The sequence below is a fragment of the Heteronotia binoei genome, chromosome 7, assembly GCF_032191835.1.
Source record: "Heteronotia binoei isolate CCM8104 ecotype False Entrance Well chromosome 7, APGP_CSIRO_Hbin_v1, whole genome shotgun sequence".
Taxonomy (NCBI): Eukaryota; Metazoa; Chordata; class Lepidosauria; order Squamata; family Gekkonidae; genus Heteronotia; species Heteronotia binoei.
The window spans coordinates 105,306,915-105,330,652 of NC_083229.1; the positions used below are offsets into that span (position 1 = coordinate 105,306,915).

Genomic DNA, 23,738 nt, shown 5'->3' on the forward strand with positions numbered 1-23,738 from the left:
CCTTCCTCCCCCACAACAGACACCGTGTGAGGTGGGTGGGGCTGGAGAGGGCTCTCACAGCAGCTGCCCTTTCAAGGACAACCTCTGCCAGAGCTATGGCTGACCCAAGGCCATGCCAGCAGGTGCAAGTGGAGGAGTGGGGAATCAAACCCAGTTCTCCCAGATAAGAGTCCGCACACTTAACCACTACACCAAACTGGCTCTCCTTTAAGTATGCTAAATTTTATATAAGTATGCTAAATTTTAACAAGCTAATTGATGATATATTTGTGGATTTGAACAGATGGGCAACTTTCAACTTGTCTCTCTGGGGCATAATAAATATACTTAAAATGAATACTATACCTAAGATTGTTTATATTTTACATACAATTCCTTTATATACTTTGCAAATCTATTAATAAAATTAATATTATTTTGGAAATTTATGTGGGGTTCCTTACCACCTTAGGATTCCATAAAAAGGATGTAATTTCAATTCAATGAAGGAGGATTTGGTTTCCCTGATCTTAGTTTACATCATTAAGCATACTTGTTAAGTTATAGTTCAGTTGTACTAATTATTGGGATTGATCCTTGCAATTGGACTGTCCATCTTGGGCTCTTTTGGAAGCCTCTTGTCTGATGCCCCTCTCTAGGTGGAATGCATAAGGATCTACTTATGCTAGAGTGGATCCCATATCTCCTGAAATTTCTACAACTAGCAAACGATGGTGTGTAATGGCATGACAATATCAATTTGATCCATTTTCACATTCTAAACGAATATTATGGGCCAATCTAGATCTAAAACTGGGAATAAACCCTTTTTGTGGAAGGCAAGGTAAATACAATTCAATGATTTTTTTTTAATCAGATTTTAAAAAAAATAAATAAGATTTCTTTGATTTAAATGGGATTTTTAAAATAACATACTTTTTTGAGGAAAAATCTATTAAAAGATAGTTTTCTATTTAAGATTAATTATAGTCTAAGGGTTATTCATTATGAAATAAGGATTAGGTTTTTAGTTAAGTATTGTGAAGCTGTATATTCATGCAATGCTTTTTTTTTTTTTTTTGGTAAATGAATCCCATTAATTAATTCACAATATCATGCTTCCCCAGAAGTTTCTGTAACATTATTTTGGGTAGTCTTTCTATCTGAAAGATATTATCACAGATGCTTGGTTTTGCAGTTCTCAAAACTGTGATTTTGTATCTGCAGAGATAACATGCCTCCTCTTCACAGCAAAAATGTTATAAAATAAACAGAGTTAAGAAACCTCTGCAAATCTATGCAAACAGAATAAAACCCTTATCTCTTCAGTGTAAATTTCAAGAAGTTCAATGGATAAGGAGGAGATCTTAACAGTTAAACGTGATGAGAGAGGGGCAAGCAGTACAAATGAAAATGAAACTTTTTGAGCAGAATACTGCAGAAATCTTGAGATCTTTGTAAGTGCATTCTCATGGAAGTGTAAGCAAATGTAAGAATATATATGCTATACAGTACTATTGTTGTACTTAAATACAATAATTTAAATTGTTATTGCTAAGGATTATTTTCATTCAATAAAGTACAGTGGGAAAAGTTGTTCAAATACGAATGATTAACCTATTAACCTGCGGTGATTTCATAATTATCTACATAACCAAAACTAACCTGCAAAATTATTATACTAAAATGAAATCTTCATCAGGGTTGTAAATATTAAGGCCAGCAAGAATTAGCCTTTATATAGAAAACTATGATTTAAACCAAATCCACCCTGGTGGAAGGCTTGGAAAGATAAGGGGATTTTTCCATTACATCAGTTGATAAATCCTGAGGATGAGCTTTTGTTATTTTCTCAACTGAGTCGAGATATGATGTCACCTTCTGCAGAATGTCAATAATTACAGTTGCAACATGTATTGTAGTCATTCTGCATGAGATCAGCACAATATTCAGTAAATAGCCAGTCCATATTTCTCAATACTCAACCAAACTCCTCTAAACTAACTATTATTGGCTGCTGCAGGTATTTCTTAGATAAACAAATAATTCTTTGGGCATGTTAGAGACAAGAGAAAGTATTTTTAAATAGACTTCTACTGTTGTCAAAATAGCTCATGTCATTAAGGGAAAGGATTTGGGATATATAGCTATAAATTGTCATAATTTGCTAAAGCAAATGCCTAGGATTAACACACAAAAGACAATCCATGGTACATGCAGGAAACAAAAAACAACTTGAGATAATATTATCCAATTATATGAATGCGGCTTGCACAGTTTTTTGCATGCAATGCCAACTATCCTGAAAAGATATATTAAAGGAGATTTCAACAAATTGAATTCCAAACATTCTAAACAAAGCAAATCAGGCTTAAAAGTAATTTGAAACAGAATAGCAATCCACTGACACATTTTGAAGTGCACTATGTAACAATGAAAGCTATATATTTAAGATTCAAGTAAATGAGCAAACCACATCAAAAGAACTGTAGGGAAAATAATAACTCTGAAAATGTAGGGAAAGGATCCTTTTTCTACTTTAATTGTGAAGTTGCAAGTATCTGCATGTAAACCACATGTCTGGGAACCTGAACAAGAACCTGTTGACCACTTGGCTATGTGTTAAGAAACTTACTTTTCTTAGTCCTAACCTGGATGTCCCAGGCAAGCTTGATCTTGTCAGATCTTGGAAACTAAGCAGGGCTGAGCCTGGCAAGTACTTGGATGTGAGACCAGGACTGAGATGCAGAGGAATACCAGGGTTGGGATGCAGAGTCAAGCAGCAAGCCACCTCACTGAACATCCTTACCTCCCAGCTCCACTAGGGATCGCCAGAAGTCAGTCATGATTTCCAGGCACGCAAGCACACATACATGCGCATGCCCAAACACACACAATAAAGAAAAACAAGAAACTTACTTTTCTTTGAGGAAATCTACTACCCTTTCGAAGTCTGCCACACAGTATTCCCTCTTCATATCCATGAGTATACTGTCAGAAGCAGTTTGGACAGGGACATGGAGAAAAGCATATACTCTTGGATGGTTGAGGATTTTTGCCATCTCCTAGAAAATAAAAGGCAACATTGGCATTTCCTTAACATTGCTTCCATGAACCAACAGGTACAAAGAGCCCATAAATGTCGCACAACCAGTGCTACAGCCCACCCATCGGACAGGACTTCTTTTTTTATTAGATAAAGTAAAAACATTTTATTAACAGCACAACACTTAAGGTAGATCCAAGTGGGCAGCCGTGTTGGTCTGAAGCAATAGAACAATGCAGTAGACAAGTTGCACCTTTAAGACCATCTAAGTTTTATTCAAAATGTAAGCTCTAAGCAGACTGAAAAGCATTACACTTTGGGATGGGGAGAGAGTCACTGACCTAGCAACACTCATAAACTAGGGTTTGAAAACAGTTCACTAGTATATAATCAGCCTAGGTCTGTCCTCAGTTGGTGGGAGCTGAGCAAGGGCTTACTTTCTGGGAGAGGACTAATAATGTGGCACTGGACATTATTGTCCAGAGTCCTTGAAAGTGAGGCTGCTGAAACAGCACTAACAAAGAAACACTCTGGGTCTAGTTTGAAGGAAGGGAGGCCTCAGCTATTACTTTGGTGTCCAGACCCCTCAGATAACATCAAGAAGAGTCTGCTTTCCCATAGAAAGCTGACTTTGGGGGCATCTACGGTAAAGATTAAATAAGGCACAACCAACAGGGCATAATTCAGTCAAAGAGATAAAAGGTAGTTGTACTGAAGATAAATCAGCACTAACTAGACGAGAGCTAGTCAAATCCTTTCACCAGTTTTAATGAAGGGATTCAGCTGGCAGACAATCCACATTTTTTCTATAAAACCAGGCAAAGTACAAGGGTCTAAAGTTAAATGTCCTAAATTGTTCACAAGACTGTAATGAGGTGAGGAAGAGAAAGCGATTGTAAGCCACTTTGAGACTGCTCTTCTTCCTCCCCTCTTCTTCCTCCCCCTTTAATTCTAGGGTGCACGCCTTATGCGACCCTCCAGCCCTTCTGCTCAATACTTGCATTTTTGTTAAATTAACCTCAAAATTGATATAATAGAAGCATAATGAAATAGAAATTTTCCTTGCTTCCATCTCTTTTCCCTTTGCTTGAAATCACATCTGCATTAACTGCAGTGAAATTAATGCACAAAACTAAAAACTGAGGTAGGCTACTGTAGACGTCCAGAATGGTTCCACATAGACTCATTAAACTTTCTATTGATTTGATTTCTCTCATGCTCACTTTAAAAAACTGCAAATAAAACATGTGATTTAAGAACTCCCTCCACAAATACTAATGATGCAAGTTGTGTTACTGCAGATTATTCAGACGATGTTGCAAAGCAAAAAATGTGTCAGGTCATCTATCAAGGCATACAAAAGATTTTATGCATTCAAGTCAAATGACAGTTTTGTAAGAGCAGAGGTGGCAGCTGGCAGAACTTTAATTACCCATCAGAATATAAATAACTAGTGCAGTGATATCTCATTTGGTTATTAATGAATGTACAAATATTAAAAGAAAACTTAGGAGACAGTTAATTATGCAAAGTATATATATGATCTACACCTTCTGCTCTGGTATCTTAAACCGACACAAGTCCTTGAGATATTTATTTTAACAAAATAATATATTTTTTTGGGGGGGGGAGGGAGACTGGGTTTTTTTGATACTGCTTAGATTTGCTGTCAAAAATTTACGCAATTAATGCTGATCTTCTCCCTGCTGCTAATCCACAAACAAAATGAGCCTCAGCTTCAAAGATTTGCCACAGGCAGATGGTATTACAAGTGTCTGATAGAGGGCTTGACACATCGAGCACAAGATTTAAGAATGGGGAAAGTATGTATTTAAATTTCTCTCTGCAACCAAATAAGAGGAATTCAAGAGAACAGTGTTTGTGGATTTTAATTGTTGCAAGACACTTTGGGAATCAATTTTAGCTGCAATATGAATATAATGGTTTACGAATTCCTCATTCTCTGAAAAACACAGAAATTGAAAACAAAGCCATTTGTCTTAGCTTATACACTACAGAAGTATGAAAGGCATTGTAGAATCTTATGTACAATGTTTGCTGACACCTCAGGCTTCATGTACCTGTACTTTGCACTGATCTTTCAGCCCCAATCTCCTTCTTCTGCAAATTGGGTGGCAACACTTCCATGCTATGCATATGAGATCATAGGAAGCATTGCTTCCTATTGGGCAATGGTGGGAAGTGCCATCAAGTCACTGATAACTTAATGGCAACCCTGGGGTTTTTTTTCAAGGCAAGAGACATTCAAAGGGGATTTGCCATTGCTTGCCTCTGCATCACAAACCTGGTATTCCTTGGAGGTCTCCCATCCAAATATTAGCCTCTCTACCAGAGACACGATTAATTATATAAGCTAGGATTCTTGGGTTCTTTGATGGGTAAGCTACTAAAGAACAAGAATGCAAGGGCAACAGTCAGGGGTTCTCTATGATCATAGTCAAAGCTTTGGGACTTCCGGGGGAGGAAAATGTTGAGCTGAGCTGCCTCTCATAACGGGAGCAGGCTGGAACTTCTGTTCGGGGTAGTGGAAGGCAAATTAATGCCTACTGCCTACTTTTCTCATTTAGAGATCAGTCCAAGATATGCACAGGAAACTTTGAGGAGATTTACCTTGGCTAAAAGGGAGTCCTGGGGGGGGGGGGTCCTTTGAGGGGTCTCCGGAGAAGAATTGCATTTTTATCATCTGCAGAAGTTCCCAGAGTCATTTATTTGACATAAGCTCGACAGAATCCTAACCTTCTTAGCCTTTGTTAAACATCTAAAACAAGACTGGTGTGGATCTGGATAATTGGAAGAAAAGGTACAGATTACTATCTTTCATTCTGGGACTATTTACAACTAAACAGAATAAATTCAGAAGGTGGGAAATGGAAATTTAGAAAGCTTGGAAGAAGAAGGGAGGAAGAGGTGAAATTTGGACTTTGTAAATTTAAAGGACAGTGCTAAAAAGTGGAAAGGAATTTATTGTTTGGTCTACTTGAGGTTTTGAAAAAAGAGCACCATCGTCACAGACCTGCAGCATATACAATCAACACAAGAAGTACATCAAGTATCGTGAGATCTCTTTACCAGTGAAAATAAGATTTGGTGGCAAGTAAAGCAGGGAGTAGCGGATGAAAAGCCTACTCTAGGACTATAATACCATTGATAAACATCGGCGGCCATTGCAAGGAGGTCAAAATTAAAATAATATTTTTTAAGTGTTAGGAACATTAAAAATTGTTAGAATTGAGATGATGACAAGAAGATAAATACTATTGGACATATTGTTTATAATGGACTTTAGAAGCCTTTAAAAGAAAAAGGGAAAAAATTTTCAGAGAGAAGTAAAAAGTCACGACCGCCATTTTGAAGGATTTAAAAATTTTAAAAATTAATATCTCGGTCTGGGAAGCTCTGAGGATGGCAAAATTAGGCTTGTTGTAAAAAGCAAGCTCTAATCTTTTTGAACCTGATAGTCAAATTTGAAATTGGTGAGATCAAAATTTTCAGTGTTTTTAAATGTCAGAACACAAGCAGACCCGTACAAGGGCTACCTCATTGGAGAAAATGCAGGATCAATTAGAGGCAATGGAGGCCAGAATGATGAAAGGCATGAAAGAGATGATAACTATATCAAAAAAAGAAATTATAGAAGAGATTTAAAAAGATATGGAAGATCTCAGAAAAGAGACAGAGGAAACATCTAAGAAGTGTAGGAGGTAGAAGGGAGAATGAAAGTACATGACTCCACCTTGTTGAAAATACAAGAAAAAGTGACAATCCATGACTGCAAATTGATGGAGACTCAGATATGTCTGAGGGGAGTACTTGAAAAGGAAGATGGTGACTTGAAAGAATATATAATAAATATAATTGCAGAATTTTTAGAGGAAGATCCTGAAGAGACTAAAAATATGTATGACTATATGTATAGAGTGAATTCACTCTATGCCAAGAAAAATAATTTACCAAGAGATGTTGTCATAAGATACATGACAAAAGAAATGGTGGGAAAGATAATGAATAAAAACGTTGAAAAGACATTGATAGTGGGAGGTAGCAGAGTAAGAATTATGAAGGAGCTGCCAAGGCAAGTGATAAATGATAGAAGAACATATAAAAAACTGACAGAAAAATTACAGGACAATGAAATGAGGTTTAGATGGATAATACCTGAATTTTGAACTTCAGGGGAAAAGAATCACAATTACAAATGCAAAGAAACTGCGTAGATTTTATGAAGAACATAAAGAATTTGCACCATGATAGATTACAAATTATTGTCTTGGAATGTAAATGTACAAAATTCACCACAATAAAAAAAGGCAATGTTTCATTGGATTAAAAAAACAAAATTATAATATAGTTTGTTTACAAGAAGTGCACATTAAACAAAAGGTTTACACATTTTTATGGAATAAACAATTGGGGTTAGAATTTTTTTCATTGGCTGAACAGAAGAAAAGGGGAGTGATTTTTTTATATATTAAACAAGAATTGGAGTCAAAATTAGTGTTTAAAGATAAAGATGGAAGATTAAAAAGACATTATACAACAATCTGATGAACTGACTTATGACCAAGTTTTGATAATGGGAGACTTTAATGGAACAATTAAGAACTCACTGGATAGGTCTGGGGGGAAAATAATAACAAAGAAGGAAAATTGCCAAAGTCTTTTTTTGAATTGGTCAAACAAAAAAATTTAGAGGACATATGGAGGAAATTTAACCCTGAAATGCGGAACTATACGTTTTTTTCAGCAGGACATAAAACTTTTTCCAGAATTGACATGTTGTGGGGCACTAAAGATTTAGGTCTTATAATAAGGAAAATAGAGATTTTACCTAAAATTGGGGCTGACCGTAAGCCAACAATGTGGATTACAAAATTGTCTAAGAAGTTGAGAAGATAGAGATTGAATGAAGATTTACTACAGAATAAAGAAATAGTGACATACCTAGAAAATGAAACTAAAGCTTGGAAGGAAACTTATTTCGTTGATACCAAAGGAAGATAGAGATGTCACGAATGTAAAAAAATACAGAACAATTTCGCTATTAAACAATGACTATAAAATATATACAAGAATCTTGGCAGAATGGCTTAAACAATATTTGATAAATTTTATAAAAGAAGTTCAAGCAGGGTTTCTTCCCAAAAGGCAAATAAGAGACAATATCAGAATTGTTGTAAATATTGTAGAATATTATGAAAGACATCCAGAAAAGGAAGTAGCGTTATTCTTTGCGGACGCAGAGAAAGCATTTGAAAATTTAAATTGGGATTTTATGTTTGCAGTAATGGAGAAAATGGAGCTGGGAGAAAGCTTTATAAGAATGATAAAAGCAATATACTGATCCACGTGCAAGTTACCTCCAACGTAAAATATTTGGGTGTGGAGATAACAATGAAGAATATATTGATCTGTTTAAAAATAATTATGATAAGCTATGGCATAAAATGGATGAAGATATGTTAAAATGGAATAAACTTAATTTGTCATTGCTGGGTAGAACAGCTGTATTTGTTTCAAGAATAATGTATTTGTTTCAAATTATTCCCATTGTGAAAGATAGTAAACAATTTGATAAATGGCGAAGAAAAATTTCAGAATTTGTGTGGGCTGGGAAGAAACCAAGTATCAAAATGAAAATTTTGACAAATGCAAAAGAAAGAGGTGGATTTCAACTACCAAATTTTAATTATATCAGGAAGCAGTTTGTTTAGCATGGATAAAAGAATGAATAACGTTGTTAAACAAAAAACTCTTAGTGCTGGAAGGTCACGGAAATAAATCTGGCTGGCACGCATATTTGTATTATGGAAAAAAGATGGACGGTTTCTCTCTCACCATTATATAAGAAATAATTTGTTAAATACATGGATGAAATATAAGAAATATGGAGATGAGAGAAGACCGTTATGGATAGTGCCAGTTGTAGTAATAAAAAAACCAGCTGAATAGGTGAAGAAAAGTGGTTGTCATATAATCAACTATTAAAAATACAAAGTGGCAAAATAGAATTGAAAACTGCTGAAGAGTTGAATAATATATATGATTGGTTTTAAATGCAACAAATATAGAGTTTGGTGGATAATGATATCAAAACTGAAGGAATAAGAAAAGAACAAACAGAAATGGAAATAGTTCTGCTTGGAGATAATGAAAAATTAGTTTCAAAAATATATAAATTACTTTTAAAATGGTCTACGGAAGATGAAGTAGTGAAATCTCAAATGATTAAATGGGCAATTAATGTAAATAAAGAAATACAGATGGAAAGTTGGGAATACTTGTGGGAGAATTCTATGAAGCTTTCGACGTGTCATAGTATTAAAGAGAACTGTTTTAAAATGATGTACAGATGGTATATGACTTTTAAAAAATTGGCAAAGATCAATAATAAGATGCCAGACAGATGCTGGAAATGTAAAAAACATGAAGGTTCTTTCTACGATAGGTGGTGGACTTGCGAAAGAGCAAAAAAGTATTGGCAGATGATTCAGCAAGAAATTTCTAAGATCTTGGGATATGAATTTAAGAAAGTTGCAGAGACTTTTCTGTTGGGATTAGAAATGGAAAAATTTCCAAAAGAAGATAGAACTGTAATTTGGTACTTGCTTTCAGCTGTTAGGACATAATATGCGCCGTTGTGGAAGCAAGAAAAAATACCAGAGAAATGGGATTGGATTGTAAAAGTAATGACATGGAGTGAAATGGACAAATTAACAAGAATATTAAGAGACTATGATTTAGAAGTTTTTAAGACAGAGTGGAAAAAGTTTAGAAGATATGTAGAAAAAGAGTGGAAAATAAAAGGACATTGGACCATTTTTGATAATGATTAAGTTTTAGAAATAAGAAGAATATAATTTTTTGTTTTAATAGTTAAGGGTACCTTTAAGTATTAGCATTTTAAGTACATAACACCGGCAGCGGTCAAGTAACGGGGGGAGGGGTGGGTAGAAAGTAATATATGGAATAGATAAAAGAAGTTATTAAAGATGTATGAAATAGATTTATTACCATATGTTACCAATAAAATTGTTTTAACCAAGATCATTAGTCAAAGCTTACTAAGTTATACTCTGGGTGATAAGGTGGTGGCAGTCAGGTCTCTTAAATCCAGTGAGAGTGTAACGAGGGTTAGTGGGTTTTACAAATTGACTGTTTGGAATGGCGGGAGGATTGCCATGACGGAAGGGTAAAATGGCACCATTCTTGGTGGAAAAATTAATACAGAAAACCTTATCAGCTCATCAAATCCCCACAGCAATACAATGGAGCTGTATCTTTGGGACTGAGGATAAGGGAGTGGTGAAAGCAAGAGAGTACAGGAAAACATCAGGGAAAGCATGCTGAATTAAAGAAATTATTGGAAGGAGAGGCTTAGAGGGATTGACCAGCAAGGGAAAGGCAGAATGATTACACAAACGGGATGGCAAGTTGTAGGATGATTCGTTTCTGGCTTTAAAAACTGGTGGAAGAAACAACAGGAAACCACACTGCTAGTGGGGAACAGGAACACTGCTATGGTTACATCTAGTGGGGGGATGGGGGAGAGGCTCATCTAAGGTTACCTAAAGAGTTCCTAGTAGAATCAAGAGGTCAGTTAGGGAAAAAAGATTAATGGCACCTTATTCTCAATACTACTTTGATACTTTGAATATTTTAAAGGACTTATTCTGCAAGTTTTTACTGCTTTCTGGATACTGTCAGTCAGTCAGTCAGTTTATTGCGGCTCTAGGCCAATCAACAACAACAACACAACTCATCAATAACAATTTCTGGATACTGGCTTTTCTTCTTTACTTTTAAATTTCTGTGACTTCCGAGTTCACAAATTCTTCCAAGAGTACATGAGGATGCAGTTTTCACACAATCACATTGCAGTCATTTTTGCTGTGTCTGCAGCTGTAACCCAGTCTTTAGGATGGGACTAATGGCAAAGACAGAGTACGCCTCTCAAGTCTTAGAAATTAAAAGATGTGACTGTGAGAAATATTCCAAATGGTTTATGAAAACCAAAATAGATCACTGGTATTAAACTTTTATTTCATGTCAGATTTTTGTAGGAGCCCTATGCAGATCAGAGGGAAAATGCCATAGCCCCAGCCCAGAAGCTTCATGTTAAAAGCAAAATTGAATCTATTAAGCAGTACAAAGTCTCCTGGTGCCATGTCACTTCATCCTGCAGATGGTGGTGATGGAGATCATAAATCTGGATGCTCCCCGTTAAGGAAAAATACTCTGCATACAGAAAACAAGCATGTCAGAAAGAAGGCTAAGCGAAATCACCATTGTGCCGGTTTACCACAGTCAGGTTTTTTGACAAGGGAGTGCTCAAACATGAGATCCTCCACCTGTGGCCCAAAAGGATGTGCACAGAAAGTCTATCTTATTTGATCTTATGAAATTGTACTCCTGGCTCTTCATTTGACGTACAGGACAAAAATCAAGAGAAGACTATAAAGGCCAAAAGGGAAAAATAAGATAGCACAGCACTTGATAGCACTGAAAGAATAAAATTGTGCTGAAGCTTGCAGCCAGCTGAAAATATGTCTCAAAGATGGCAAGTTTCTGCTAATATGAGAATATTTATGTCTTTACTGACAACCTGATTGTGTGGAATATTAACAATACTTAAAGAGTTTACTAATGGAGAGAAAGCAGATTAGCTGTTGTACTGCAATGCATTTTAAGGTGCCGTGTTAGGGCATGTTTGGGGGAGGCCATCTGCAGAGTATCAGCTTTAATGAGGCTAGGGAACAAAAATGCTGAGTTGACATGAAGAATCAAAGAGAAAGAGCAAAGAAATTCTATTGTAACTTGCAGCACTCTTGGCATTCTGCGTGCATTCAGAGGGGAAAACACACACACAAAAAACCGGCTCCTTTTCAATGGCTGGTGTATCATTGAAACATTCTGAATTAATAATGAAGATAAAACCCACAGATGGCATATGGAGGAGTCTGAACTAGACTCATTTTGACAGGTGACATGGAAGACTATGCATCTCATCATGTGAAATTAAGCATTTAAAAAGGCACTGGCAGGTGTGAACAGCCTTTTAAAAAATACAGGCTTAAGCACACACCATCACACCAAGGTGCCACACAGACAGAAAAAAATTGTGAAAATATTTAATAGGTTAACACTAATGGTGTCCAAAGCAGGAGTGAAATAGGCTGCATAGATCAACATGGTATGATAAAGTTTATTGTTTGTGGCTAAAGGCACATACAACATAATTACAAATAATCACAAATATTAAACCAAAAAGTACTAATTGAATAAAAACATTGCCTTCTTTGGATGCAACGCTAGCCTGTATTTTCTTGGCTCCTACAGCAAAAAGTGACGCTCTATAGGAAACAATTGAATCAGTATTTGAGAGAATAAAAAGCAGAACTAGCCCTAGGGACACGTTGGGTGTCTTCTGGTATGAAGTAGCAATGGAGGATGTTGTTATAGCAGGTATCCAGACAGCAAGATTTTGCAACATCATCTCATAACACTGCCTGCAAAGTAGATTGGTGGTGTCATTGCTTTCTCCAAAATCATATCAAGGCTACATGGACACAGGCACTAATGGAGCGCAAACCGAGTTCTGCTCACATCAAAGCTGCAGGGGTACCTCTGGGTAGAGCCAGGATTCTCCTTTAAAAATATTTTGGATAGATTCCAATTTTGTGATCAGACAATATTCCAATAGATTTAACACTATAATAATGCTACTTTAAATTAGTGATAAAGTGAGCCCCTTCTCTGTGCAGGTAAACATTTCATTGTTCATTGACCTTACAATGTCCAAAAGCATGGCTATATGAAACATCTGGGAACTTAAACCCACAACTACTGAGTGTGTTAGCATGTTTCTCTGCAGCATGCAATTCTACAAAATTTTAAATTTTTATTATACTTCTATAAACAGACTTCTATAAACAGACTTTAGCAACAGCGGACGCAACAAGACAGGGATCTTCTAGTAACTACAAAAGCACAGCCATTGCCCAGATTCTGGTGTTCTGATTAGCTCATAAATTCTGATCCTGGAAAATATAGCTATACGAGACAACCACCAGAAGCAATGAAACTTTCAAATGAAGCATGTAATATGTGTTTTTAGTGAAACTTAAACAAAAACAGAATCAAGGAACCCTGAATATTCAATACTCGAGATTTTCCCACAAAGTCTCTCAAAAGTCTGAGAGAATGATAGCCTCTTCAAAATAGACTTACTGAAGACAAGGGTGAAGTCTTTAATTTCTTAAGTGTTCCACTCGTGATGGTAAGGAGAGAATAAGGAACCGCGTTTAAAAGGACTCCATTAGTTAATAGGCTGCTCAATAGAAAACCGTATGAGCTTACAGGAGGAGCCATGGCTCAATGGTAGATTGCATGTCCTGGATGCAGCAGGTCTCTAGTTCAGTTCCTGGAATCTCATGTTCAAGAATTTAAGGATTTGAAAGGATCTGTGCCCAAGATTCCGGAGGGCCTTTGCTCTTGGAACAGACACAGATCTGCGCTACGTAGACTTGATATAATGCAGCTTTGTCATGTACTCGAAGCCATCGAACAACCTTGGAAACTGAACTGAAGGCAGAATGTCCCAAGAGTTACTAGCTATTTGTTACATGCAGGACTTTTTTGTAGCAGGAACTCCTTTGCATATTAGGCCACACACCCCTAATGTAGCTAAGCCTCCTGGAGCTTACAGTAGGCCCTGTAACAAGAGCCCTGTAAGCTCCTGGAGGATTGGCTACATCAGAGGGGTGTGGCCTAATAGGCAAAGGAGTTCCTGCTACAAAAAAAGCCCTGGTTACATGTATCATCACTAGTGGAGAGGAATGAACAAGTATAGGCTTCTAATATTGATAAAAGGCTGCTATTTCTTATTCGTGGAATCCATGAAGAATCATTTCTTAGAGTGAGATGTAATATGCAGGGATTACTTACAGAACCAATAAAAACTCAGAAGGGTGTAAGACAGGGTTGCCTTTTGGCCCCCATCCTATTTAACTACTATATCAGTGATATGGTGGAACATATGACTGATACTAAATTTCACCCCCCAAAGCTGGCTCTTCGCCATCTTTCAGTACTGCTATATGCAGACGATGTGGTACTGTTATCTAGAACACCTATTGGGTTGCGGAGAGCATTAGACAGCTTTGTTAAGTACTGCGAAAATGAACGGTTGGTAATAAACTTTGAAAAAACAAAAGTGATGGCATTTGGCAAAAAAGCCAAGAAGAGGTATTGGACTATGAAAGGGAAAAAAATAGAACAAGTAACAAAATTTACTTATTTGGGAATGGTAATTCAGAATACAGGTGCCTATACTGAACATTGTAATATGAGGGTGGAGAAAGCTAAGAAAACAATGTACGCTATCCTGAGATTTTTTCGCTCTAAGGGGGCCTTCTATGTTCCGGCAGCACTGAAACTGTTCCAATACAAAGAGTTAACACAATTGCTCTATGGTATTAACCTGGGCATTTCGGCTAAAAAACTGAAGGCTCTCGAGAAAGTGCAATCTAAATTTCTTCGTAACGTTTTGCAGCTTCCGCCAGGTGTGTCAAATGCCCTTTTGCGTTTAGAAACTGGGCAAATGAGAATTGAGGCCAGAATTATGTTATCTTCGGCATATCAATGGCTAAGGATCCATAAAAACAAAAAAGGCCTCTTCCCTTTAATAACTCAAGACCCCTATAGGCCAAGGTGGCTGCAATTGGTCAGAAGCAACTTAGAAAGTATAGGATTCTCACTTGAAGACCTCTTGGCGCAGAGCTATGCCAAAGCAAAAAGTATTATCAAACAAAGAATCTGCGATATAGAGAGACAAAGGGATCTAGAACAGGCCCCCTCTTTTTTAGCAGCTACTGAGACCAAATATGTTATGAGGACGGCCAAGTACTTTTTTTATTTGGAGATACCAGCCCACAGAAGAGCCTTTACGTTGGCTCGATGTGCAGCCATGCCCTCAAAGGTGCTAGAAGGGAAATATAGAAAAGTCCCGTATGAAGACCGATGCTGTCCTTGTGTTATGGGAGAGGTGGAGTCGATGACCCATATGTTTTTTCGATGCCCTTTCCACCAAGTACAGAGGGATAGGTTTGTTTCCCCGTTTGTAGTTAAACCAATGGCAGACGCGGATGAGGCATGTTTGGAGAAACTTTTGGTGGATGCAAGTCCAACTATCTCTAGACAGGTAGCCAAATTTTGCCATTATCTTGTGAAGTTCCATACTAAGAAACAAGAAACTGCATGTCTTGTATGACCTCTTGGAATTTTAGTTTATAAATGTTTTTATATACTCTGATTTAAAGGATTTATATAAATTGGAACTGACTTGAATTTTAAAATCGGTTAAATTATATTTTAGTTATCTTGGATTGTATAGGTGGGGAAATGTTCAAGTATTTTATGTTTTTTTAGAAGGGTATTTTATACTATCTTAGGTATTTTAAGAGGGTTTTATATGATGTGTCGCAGTTTTTATATTGGTCTATGACTGTAATAAAGTTCATTCAAGTATAGGCCATTCAATGACAAACAAGAAGCTAATGAGCAATGTTTGTAACTAAAAACTAGCTTTACCAAGTTAAAAAAAATAGTAAAACTAGTTTACCAAGTTAAAAAAAAATCTGAGTAAAAGCTAGGCTCAAACTCTACACAGAAACTTGGACCCACAAATTGAAACTTGATAAAATCAAAACCTATGTATTTTGTTTTTTCCACTCATAAAGCTAATTTATGCTAAAATGGAAGTATTTAGCAGGTTCAGTTTCCTATAGTACCATTAACCTCAGCTAGGCATTGCCAGCAAGGTCTCAGATCTACTTTAGATCTGAACTATTCTACCTTCATCAAGAGTTGTGCTTTAATCTATAATTCTTATTACCTCTAAACAGGAATTTGGTTCATTAGTAGTAACATGTTCTGAAAGTGCTATCTGCAATTTTTCAGTACCTCAATCCTTTTGCAAACGAATTATCTAAATTAATTGCAAGGGGCTTATTGCCTACTTAATAGCTGGACCTCTGTTATAAAGACTTCTGTTGACAAGCTCAGTCCCAGGGCAGCTTGAATATCCAATAAAATGGTCTATGGGCCATAGGGTGTACTTGATCAGAACATTCAATCTCAGATCATGGTAAGAGGAGAGGGTTGTGCCCTAAACATAGGAGAGTTGCTGAGATCTTACAAAAGAACTGAGACAAGCTTGAATGTTTGCAGACAGCTGGAAATGAATATGAACAGCAGCCCAGTGTCAGCTTGAAGTGCAACTAACCATGCAATCCTAAAATCACTTTCATGGGAGTAAGACCCATTGAATAGACCTTACTAGAATTCAGAGTAGATCTGCTTAGGATTGTTCTGTAAAAGAGTAAATAGAGGAATAAGTTGCCTGCACATTTGTTACTTTTCAGGGGGAAATGTCAGTCTCAGATGGGCTCATGTTGCCCCCCCCCCACTCTGGGATGAAAATTGCAAATGAATCACGTTGTACGTTGTTTATTCGAGCATGACAGTTCTAATGAACCAATCTGTTTCCAAAAAGAATGGCATCTTTTAGAATCAGACATTCAATGAAGGACATAAATAGAGGTGTCGTCCATTTTACTTATTCCTTTCCTCTGGTAGCAAGGTCAAAAGGAGTGTAGATGTACATGTGACCTGTTTTATGTTGAAATTTTTCTCCAGGTATTAATGAATGAATAGTACCCTGCTCAAGCACAGGTTCTATATTTCAAACACGAGCATGATGGTTATTTTATTTCATAAAGCACAGTACTGTTTACCCAATGATGATAACGTGATTTTGCAAGATTCCATGAGACCTTGGTCAGCATTCTCCATTTGAGGAGTATTTTAAGTCCCCTCTTAATTTTTTTTGTTAGTGATTTTGGGATTTTTGCGGTAACCTGCTGATTTATTCTTATTAATCCATTGATTGATTGATTTAGGATACTTCTATGCTACATATTCAGAGATGCTTGCAGTTAAATCTACGTAACTATATAAAACACAAGTCATTATCTTAGGTTTTCAGAAAGATCCTCTGTATTGGTACATAGCCCCATTGTGAGCATTTTTAAAAAATAAATCTGCACTCTAGGGCCATTGTTCAGAATAAGATACTGAGAAAGCAACCAGGCACTCTATTCACACTAGAAACCACAGCCACAGACTTATCAAATAGTTGTTTTATGGCCACAGGGCTAAGTGTGGGGAAGGGAAAAGGAGTGCGTGTTCCTCCCATTAGGTTTCCCGGTGGTGATAAAAGGACTTGGTAGCTAGGTACTGAGCACGGAGGCAGCTGCCTCCTCAGGGCCCTTTGCCTACACTCCCGCTGGGTCAAGTTTAAGGGGTTGCCGGTACTTGCCTGGTGAATCTTTTATTTTTTCCTGGCACCAATACTTTCTCCCCTCCCATTTTTTGGGTGGTAGTCTTTTTTTTCTTAGCAGATGGTCCCCCCTCATGTGGTTCATCTGCTGAGCCCTTAGCGAGGGTTTCAGGATTCCCTGTCTTGCTCTGGGTCCTGCTTTATTTTGGTGATTAAGTGGACACTGATTACCTTTGGGGTGTGTGGTCACAATTTTTCATTTTCTGGTGACCATCCCCCTTGGCTTGTTTTATCCCACACATCTCATATGCTTGTTTGGGTTATGTGTTCAGTTTTTCTTTCACTTCCTGGTGCCATTACCTGGTGCCGTTAGGACCACAAAGAAGTCTCATAATTATTTCCACCTTTCTTACCACCACTTGATAGTTTTGAGCAAATCCATTGCCACCTATGCTTGCCATATCCTGTTACCTCTAATTGGAATTAAAAAGTGTCTCTTTTGTGTAAGGACCCAGAAATCTTAAGGAGACAGTCACATGACACACATGAAGCTGCCTTTTACGGAATCCGATCTCTGGTCCATCAAGGTTTGTATTGTCTATTCTGACGGGAAGCAGCTCTTTAAGATCTCAGGCAGAGGTATTTCACATCAGCTACTGCCCAGTTCTTTAAACTGGGGATACTGGGGAATTGAACCTGGCACCTTCTGGATGGAAAGCAGATGCTTTACTATTGAGACATGGACTCTTCCCATAAAAATAGTCATTACTCATATGATTTCTCTAACTCATCTGGTCCCCTTGGTACAAGGTTTTGAGGTTTTTCAAAACTGCGCTAGCCCAAATAGACATCAGTGGCCTCTACAAGTCTTAGCTCAGGTTGCTAGCATTACTATTTGGACTAGGAGAAAACGGGCAGGCCAGCTTTCAAATGCAAAACTTTTACCAATCTATTAATTTTATCAATAAGGCAAGAAGCTTGAAATAAAGAAGACAAAATATCATGTAATTAAACCATTTTATGTTACTGCATCTAATAATGAACTAGGTGGGCTTTGCCAGTAGGCAGTGAAATGGGCCTCTCACAGAAACGATGTTTACCAGTTTTGTCACAAAATGCTAATTTGTATCCCCCTCTCCCAAAAAAGTGGGGGTGGCTGAGAACCCGCCTGACAAAGTTAAAGCAAGATTACTGTTCCCTGGAAGGTCAGATGCTGAAGCTGAAGCTCAAATACTTTGGACACCAAATGAGAAGGGAGCACTCACTGGAGAAGATCCTGATGCTGGGAAGGACAGAAGGCAAAAGAAGAAGGGGATGGCAAAAGATGAGATGGCTAGACAGCGTTACTGATGTAACAAACACAAATTTGAGCAGACTTCAGAGGATGGTGGAAGACAGGAGGGCCTGGCGTGACTTGTCCATGGGGTCACAAAAAGTCAGACTCAACTGTGCGATTGAACAACAACAAACTGTCCTCTAGAAACTAGTGCCCAAGGCAAACAAAAATTACATCTGTGCTACTGGGAAAGAAGACAGAGAATTAGCCTGTTTAAGCCGCTGATAGTTAATCCTGAAGAGGAGATTATTGTTCACAGATGTGGTCCAAGCAGCACACTTGCCTAAAGACTTGCCTAAGTGATTTTCACCATCTGCTGAAATAGCACCAGAATGTTAATTTTAGTAATTTTAGAATCTTAAATTAAACTGTTAAACTAGCTATTGTTTTAAAATATTTATTGTATAATTACTGTATTGATGTTGTTAGCCGCCCTGAGCCTGCTTTGGCGGGGAGGGCGGGATATAAATAAAATGTTGATTGATTGATTGACATAAAACCCTCCCCCTATGCCATTCCTTTGAAAGTAAGAGTCTTGGGTGGTGTTATGAAGACTGGAGGAGATATGCTCTATCTGATCCATGTCAATCACTATAGCACGGACTTCCTGTACTAGGAAGCAATCAGAGCACTTAGAAACAACCCAGAAATGGTGTGCAGAAATAGGATCAAGAGACACACATATTGGATTAGGTCCAATCAGTTCTTCCATGGTGACCAAAGGAGGAGGAGATATTTTTGACCACCCAAAATGCTATGTTAGGGATCACAGGACTTGACTGGGCAAGAGTCATCTGGGGATGTTTTTCTTTCAGTTTGTAAAGCACTGACTGAGGTCACATCAGGGCAAATATTTCACTATCATTTAAATGTATAACACACTCAAACTTTTTTGAAATACTTGCTCCAGACTTACAGACTTCTAATTTAAAACATACAGTCTGTACTGCTAGCATCCTGCTGCTACTGTCTGACACAGAATTAAATTACCATGCTAAGTAAATCTGATCAGCACCTTCTAGCAGCACTACCCCCCCCCACACCCTAAAGAAAACAAAACAAAACCCTATCAAAATTTCTTGGAAGGCATTCATAATTGCATAAAGCTAAAGTAAAACCTCCCAACAGTTAGGGGTGTCCCAACAGTTAGCCAGTGGTTCGGGGGACGGATAGGAGCCCTCCAGGGGCCTGATTCATCCCCCAAACTGCATGTTCAACACCCCTGTCCTAACTGTCCCAAGCTACAATGTTTATCTATGATAAAGTCAATATGTGCTTCGGCTACTACAAGTCTTAAGGAGACAAAGAGTAGTTCACAGTCACCTGGCTACTGTATGTATATCTGTGAGGAAGGGATGATAGCTTTATATTGCCAGTACAGGAGAAGAAGCAAACTTGGCAGCAGAAGCGGATGTCGGCAATACAAAATATTTCTTTGTGTATAATATGAAACAATCACCTGTTTATGCTTGGGGTTCATTGGAAAAGATCCTATATTACCCATAAATTAGCACTTCAATATCATATCTTAAAGATTTACATTCATAGTTCATATCTTAAAGATACATGTTAACAGTTGCAGGCTTATGTTCTCGCATTTTTCTTGGCAAATAAGATAATTAACGGCCACCTTCCCCTTCTTTCATAAATGTTACGAGTTAAAACAATTTTATTTGGTAACATATGGTAACAAATTATATTTCTTGCATCATTAATAACTTCTTTTATCTATCCCATATATTACTTTCTACCTACCCCTCCCCCCGTTACTTGACCCCCGCCAGTGTTATTTACTTAAAGTACTAATGTTTAAAGGTACCCTTAACTAATAAAAACAAAAATTAATATTCTTCTTTTTTCTAAGACGTAATCATTATCAAAAATTGTCCAATGTCCTTTTATTTTCCACTCTTTTTCTACATATCTTCTGAACTTTTTCCACTCCATCTTATAAAAACTTCTAAATCATAGTCTCTTAAAATTCTTGTTAATTTGTCAATTTCACTCCATGTCATAACTTTTACAATCCAATCCCATTTCTCTGGTATTTTTTCTTGCTTCCACAACTGAGCATATAATGTCGTAGCAGCTGAAAGCAAGTACCAAATTATAGTTCTATCTCCTTTTGGAAATGTTTCCATTTGTAATCCCAACAGAAAAGTCTCTGCAACTTTCTTAAATTCATATCCCAAGATCCTAGAAATTTCTTGTTGAATCATCTGCCAATACTTTTTTGCTCTTTCACAAGTACACCACATATGTAGAAAGAACCTTCATGTTTTTTTACATTTTCAACATCTGTCTGGCATCTTATTATTCATCTTTGCCTATTTCTTAGGAGTCATATACCATCCATACATCATTTTAAAACAGTTTTTAATACTATGATACATCGAAAGCTTCATAGAGTTCTTCCACAAATATTCCCAAGTTTCCATCTGTATTTTTTTATTTACATTAATTGCCCACTTAATCATTTGAAATTTCACTACTTCATCTTCTGTAGACCATTTTAAAAGTAATTTATATAATTTTGAAATTAATTTTTCGTTGTATCCAAGCAGAACTTTTTCCATTTCTGTTTGCTCTTTTCTTATTCCTTCAGTTTTAATGTCATTCTCCACCAGGCTCTTTATTTGTTGCATTTGAAACCAATCATATTTATTACTCAGCTCTTCAGCAGTTTTCAATTATATTTTGCCACTTTGTATTTTTAATAGTTGATTATATGACAACCACTTTTCTTCACCCGTCTCAGCTGTCATTTTTATCACTTCTGCTGGCACTATCCATAACGGTTTTCTCTCATCTCCATATTTCTTATATTTCATCCATGTATTTAGCAAGCTGTTTCTTATATAATGGTGAGAGAAAAAGCTGTCTATCTTTTCCCCCTCATAATACATATAAACGTGCCAGCCAAATTTATTTCCATGACCTTCCAACGCTAAGAGTTTTTTGTTTAACAACATTATCCATTCTTTTATCCATACTAAGCAAATTGCTTCATGATATAATTTTAAGTCTGGTAATTGAAATCCACCTCTCTCTTTTGCATCTGTTAAAATTTTCATTTTAATTCTTGGTTTCTTCCCCGCCCACACAAACTCTGAAATTTTTCTTTGCCATCTATTAAATTGTTTACTGTCTTTCACAATCGGAATAGTTTGAAACAAATACATTATTCTTGGTAGAATATTCATTTTAATTGCGGCTATTCTACCCAACAGCGACAAATTAAGTTTATTCCACTTTAACATATCTTCATCCATTTTACGCCATAGCTTCTCATAATTATTTTTGAAGAAATCAATATTCTTCATTGTTATCTCCACATCCAAATATTTTACCTTGGAGTAACTTCACAGCCCAGTAGCCACTGCAATTCTTGTTGCTTATTTATTTGCATATTTTTACATAGAAGTTTTGATTTTTCTTTGTTAATACAAAGTCCCGCCAACTCCCCATATTCTTGTATTTTGGCTAACAACAAAGGGGTGACTTGTATGGGGTTTTCATATAAACATTATATCATCTGCAAATGCTCTGTATTTGTAAGTAAATCCTTTTACTTTTAATCCTTCTATTTCTTTATCTTTTTAAATTTGCATCAGTAATATTTCAAGAGTCATTATAAGCAACAGTGGGAAAAGTGGACAACCTTGTCTTGTACCTTTATCTTGTCTTGTACCTAATTATCATGTCTTCTGTAAGATCAGCATTTATACATAACCTTGCATGTTATTCAGTACATATTGCTTTTATCTTTCTTATAAAGCTTTCTCCCAGCTCCATTTTCTCCATTACTGCAAACATAAAATCCCAATTTAAATTGTCAAATGCTTTCTCTGCATCCGCAAAGAATAATGCTACTTCCTTTTCTGGATGTCTTTCATAATATTCTACAATATTTACAACAATTCTGATATTGTCCCTTATTTGCCTTTTGGGAAGAAACCCCGCTTGATCTTCCTTTATAAAGTTTATCAAATATTGTTTAAACTGTTCTGCCAAGATTCTTGTATATATTTTATAGTCATTATTTAATAATGAAATTGGTCTATAATTTTTTATGTTCGTAACATCTCTATCTTCCTTTGGAATCAACGAAATAACAGCTTCCTTCCACGTATTTGGTATTTTCCCTTTTGCTCTTATCATATTCATCAATTTCTGAAGTTTTGGGATTAATTCCTCTTTGAGGGTTTTAAAAAATCTAGCTGTATATTCATCTGGCCCAGGTGCTTTTCCATTTTCCATTGCATTAATTGCTGCTTCAATTTCTATTTTTTCAATTGGATCGTTCAAAACTTTTTGCATATTTTCTGCTAAGGGTGCTATTTTTACCTTTTGTAAGTACTCATCCATCTTTTCTTTCCTTATTTTAACACCTTTAAATAACTTGGCATAATACTTAAAGAATTCTCTTTTTATTCCTTCTTGATCTACCACCTCTCTTCCATCCACCACAATTTTATTAATAATTTTACTTTCTCTCTTTTTCTTCAGTTGCCAGGCCAAATATTTTCCAGGTTTGTTTGCTCCCTCGAAAGATTTCTGCTGCAATCTTTTTAGATTCCATTCCAGTTCTTTATTTAACAAATGTCTCATTTGCGTTTGTAGTATTGTAATCTCCCTTATAATTTTCTTTTTCCCTGGCCTTTTTCTCAGTTCCCCTTCTTTTTACTTTATTTCATTTTGAATGTCCAACATCTCTTTTGCCCTCTTATCTTTGTTATTCAATGTAATCAATATTCATCTCATTACTGCTTTATAAGCATCCCAGACCGTCTGAAATTCTACATCCTCTTTATCGTTTATTTGGAAGAAAGCTTAAGTTTCATTTTCTAGAGATGTCACTATATCTTTATTCTGTAGTAAATCTTCATGCAATCTCCATCTTCTCAACTTCTTAGACAATTTTGTAATCCACATTATTGGGTTATGGTCAGCCACAATTTTAGGTAAAATCTCTATTTTCTTTATTATAAGGCCTAAGTCTTTAGTGCCCCACAACA

The 23,738-nt window shown here is 36.6% G+C and overlaps 1 protein-coding gene across 1 annotated transcript in view; it reads right to left on the reverse strand.

Annotated features, from left to right (window-relative positions):
- The window catches only part of CDKAL1 (CDK5 regulatory subunit associated protein 1 like 1), a 406,460-nt gene that overhangs the window by 119,222 nt on the left and 263,500 nt on the right, over positions 1-23,738 (reverse strand). The window contains exon 9 of the mRNA XM_060244150.1: positions 2,899-3,044. Coding sequence (XP_060100133.1) covers positions 2,899-3,044 — 146 coding nt within the window. The remainder of the gene's footprint in view (positions 1-2,898; positions 3,045-23,738) is intronic.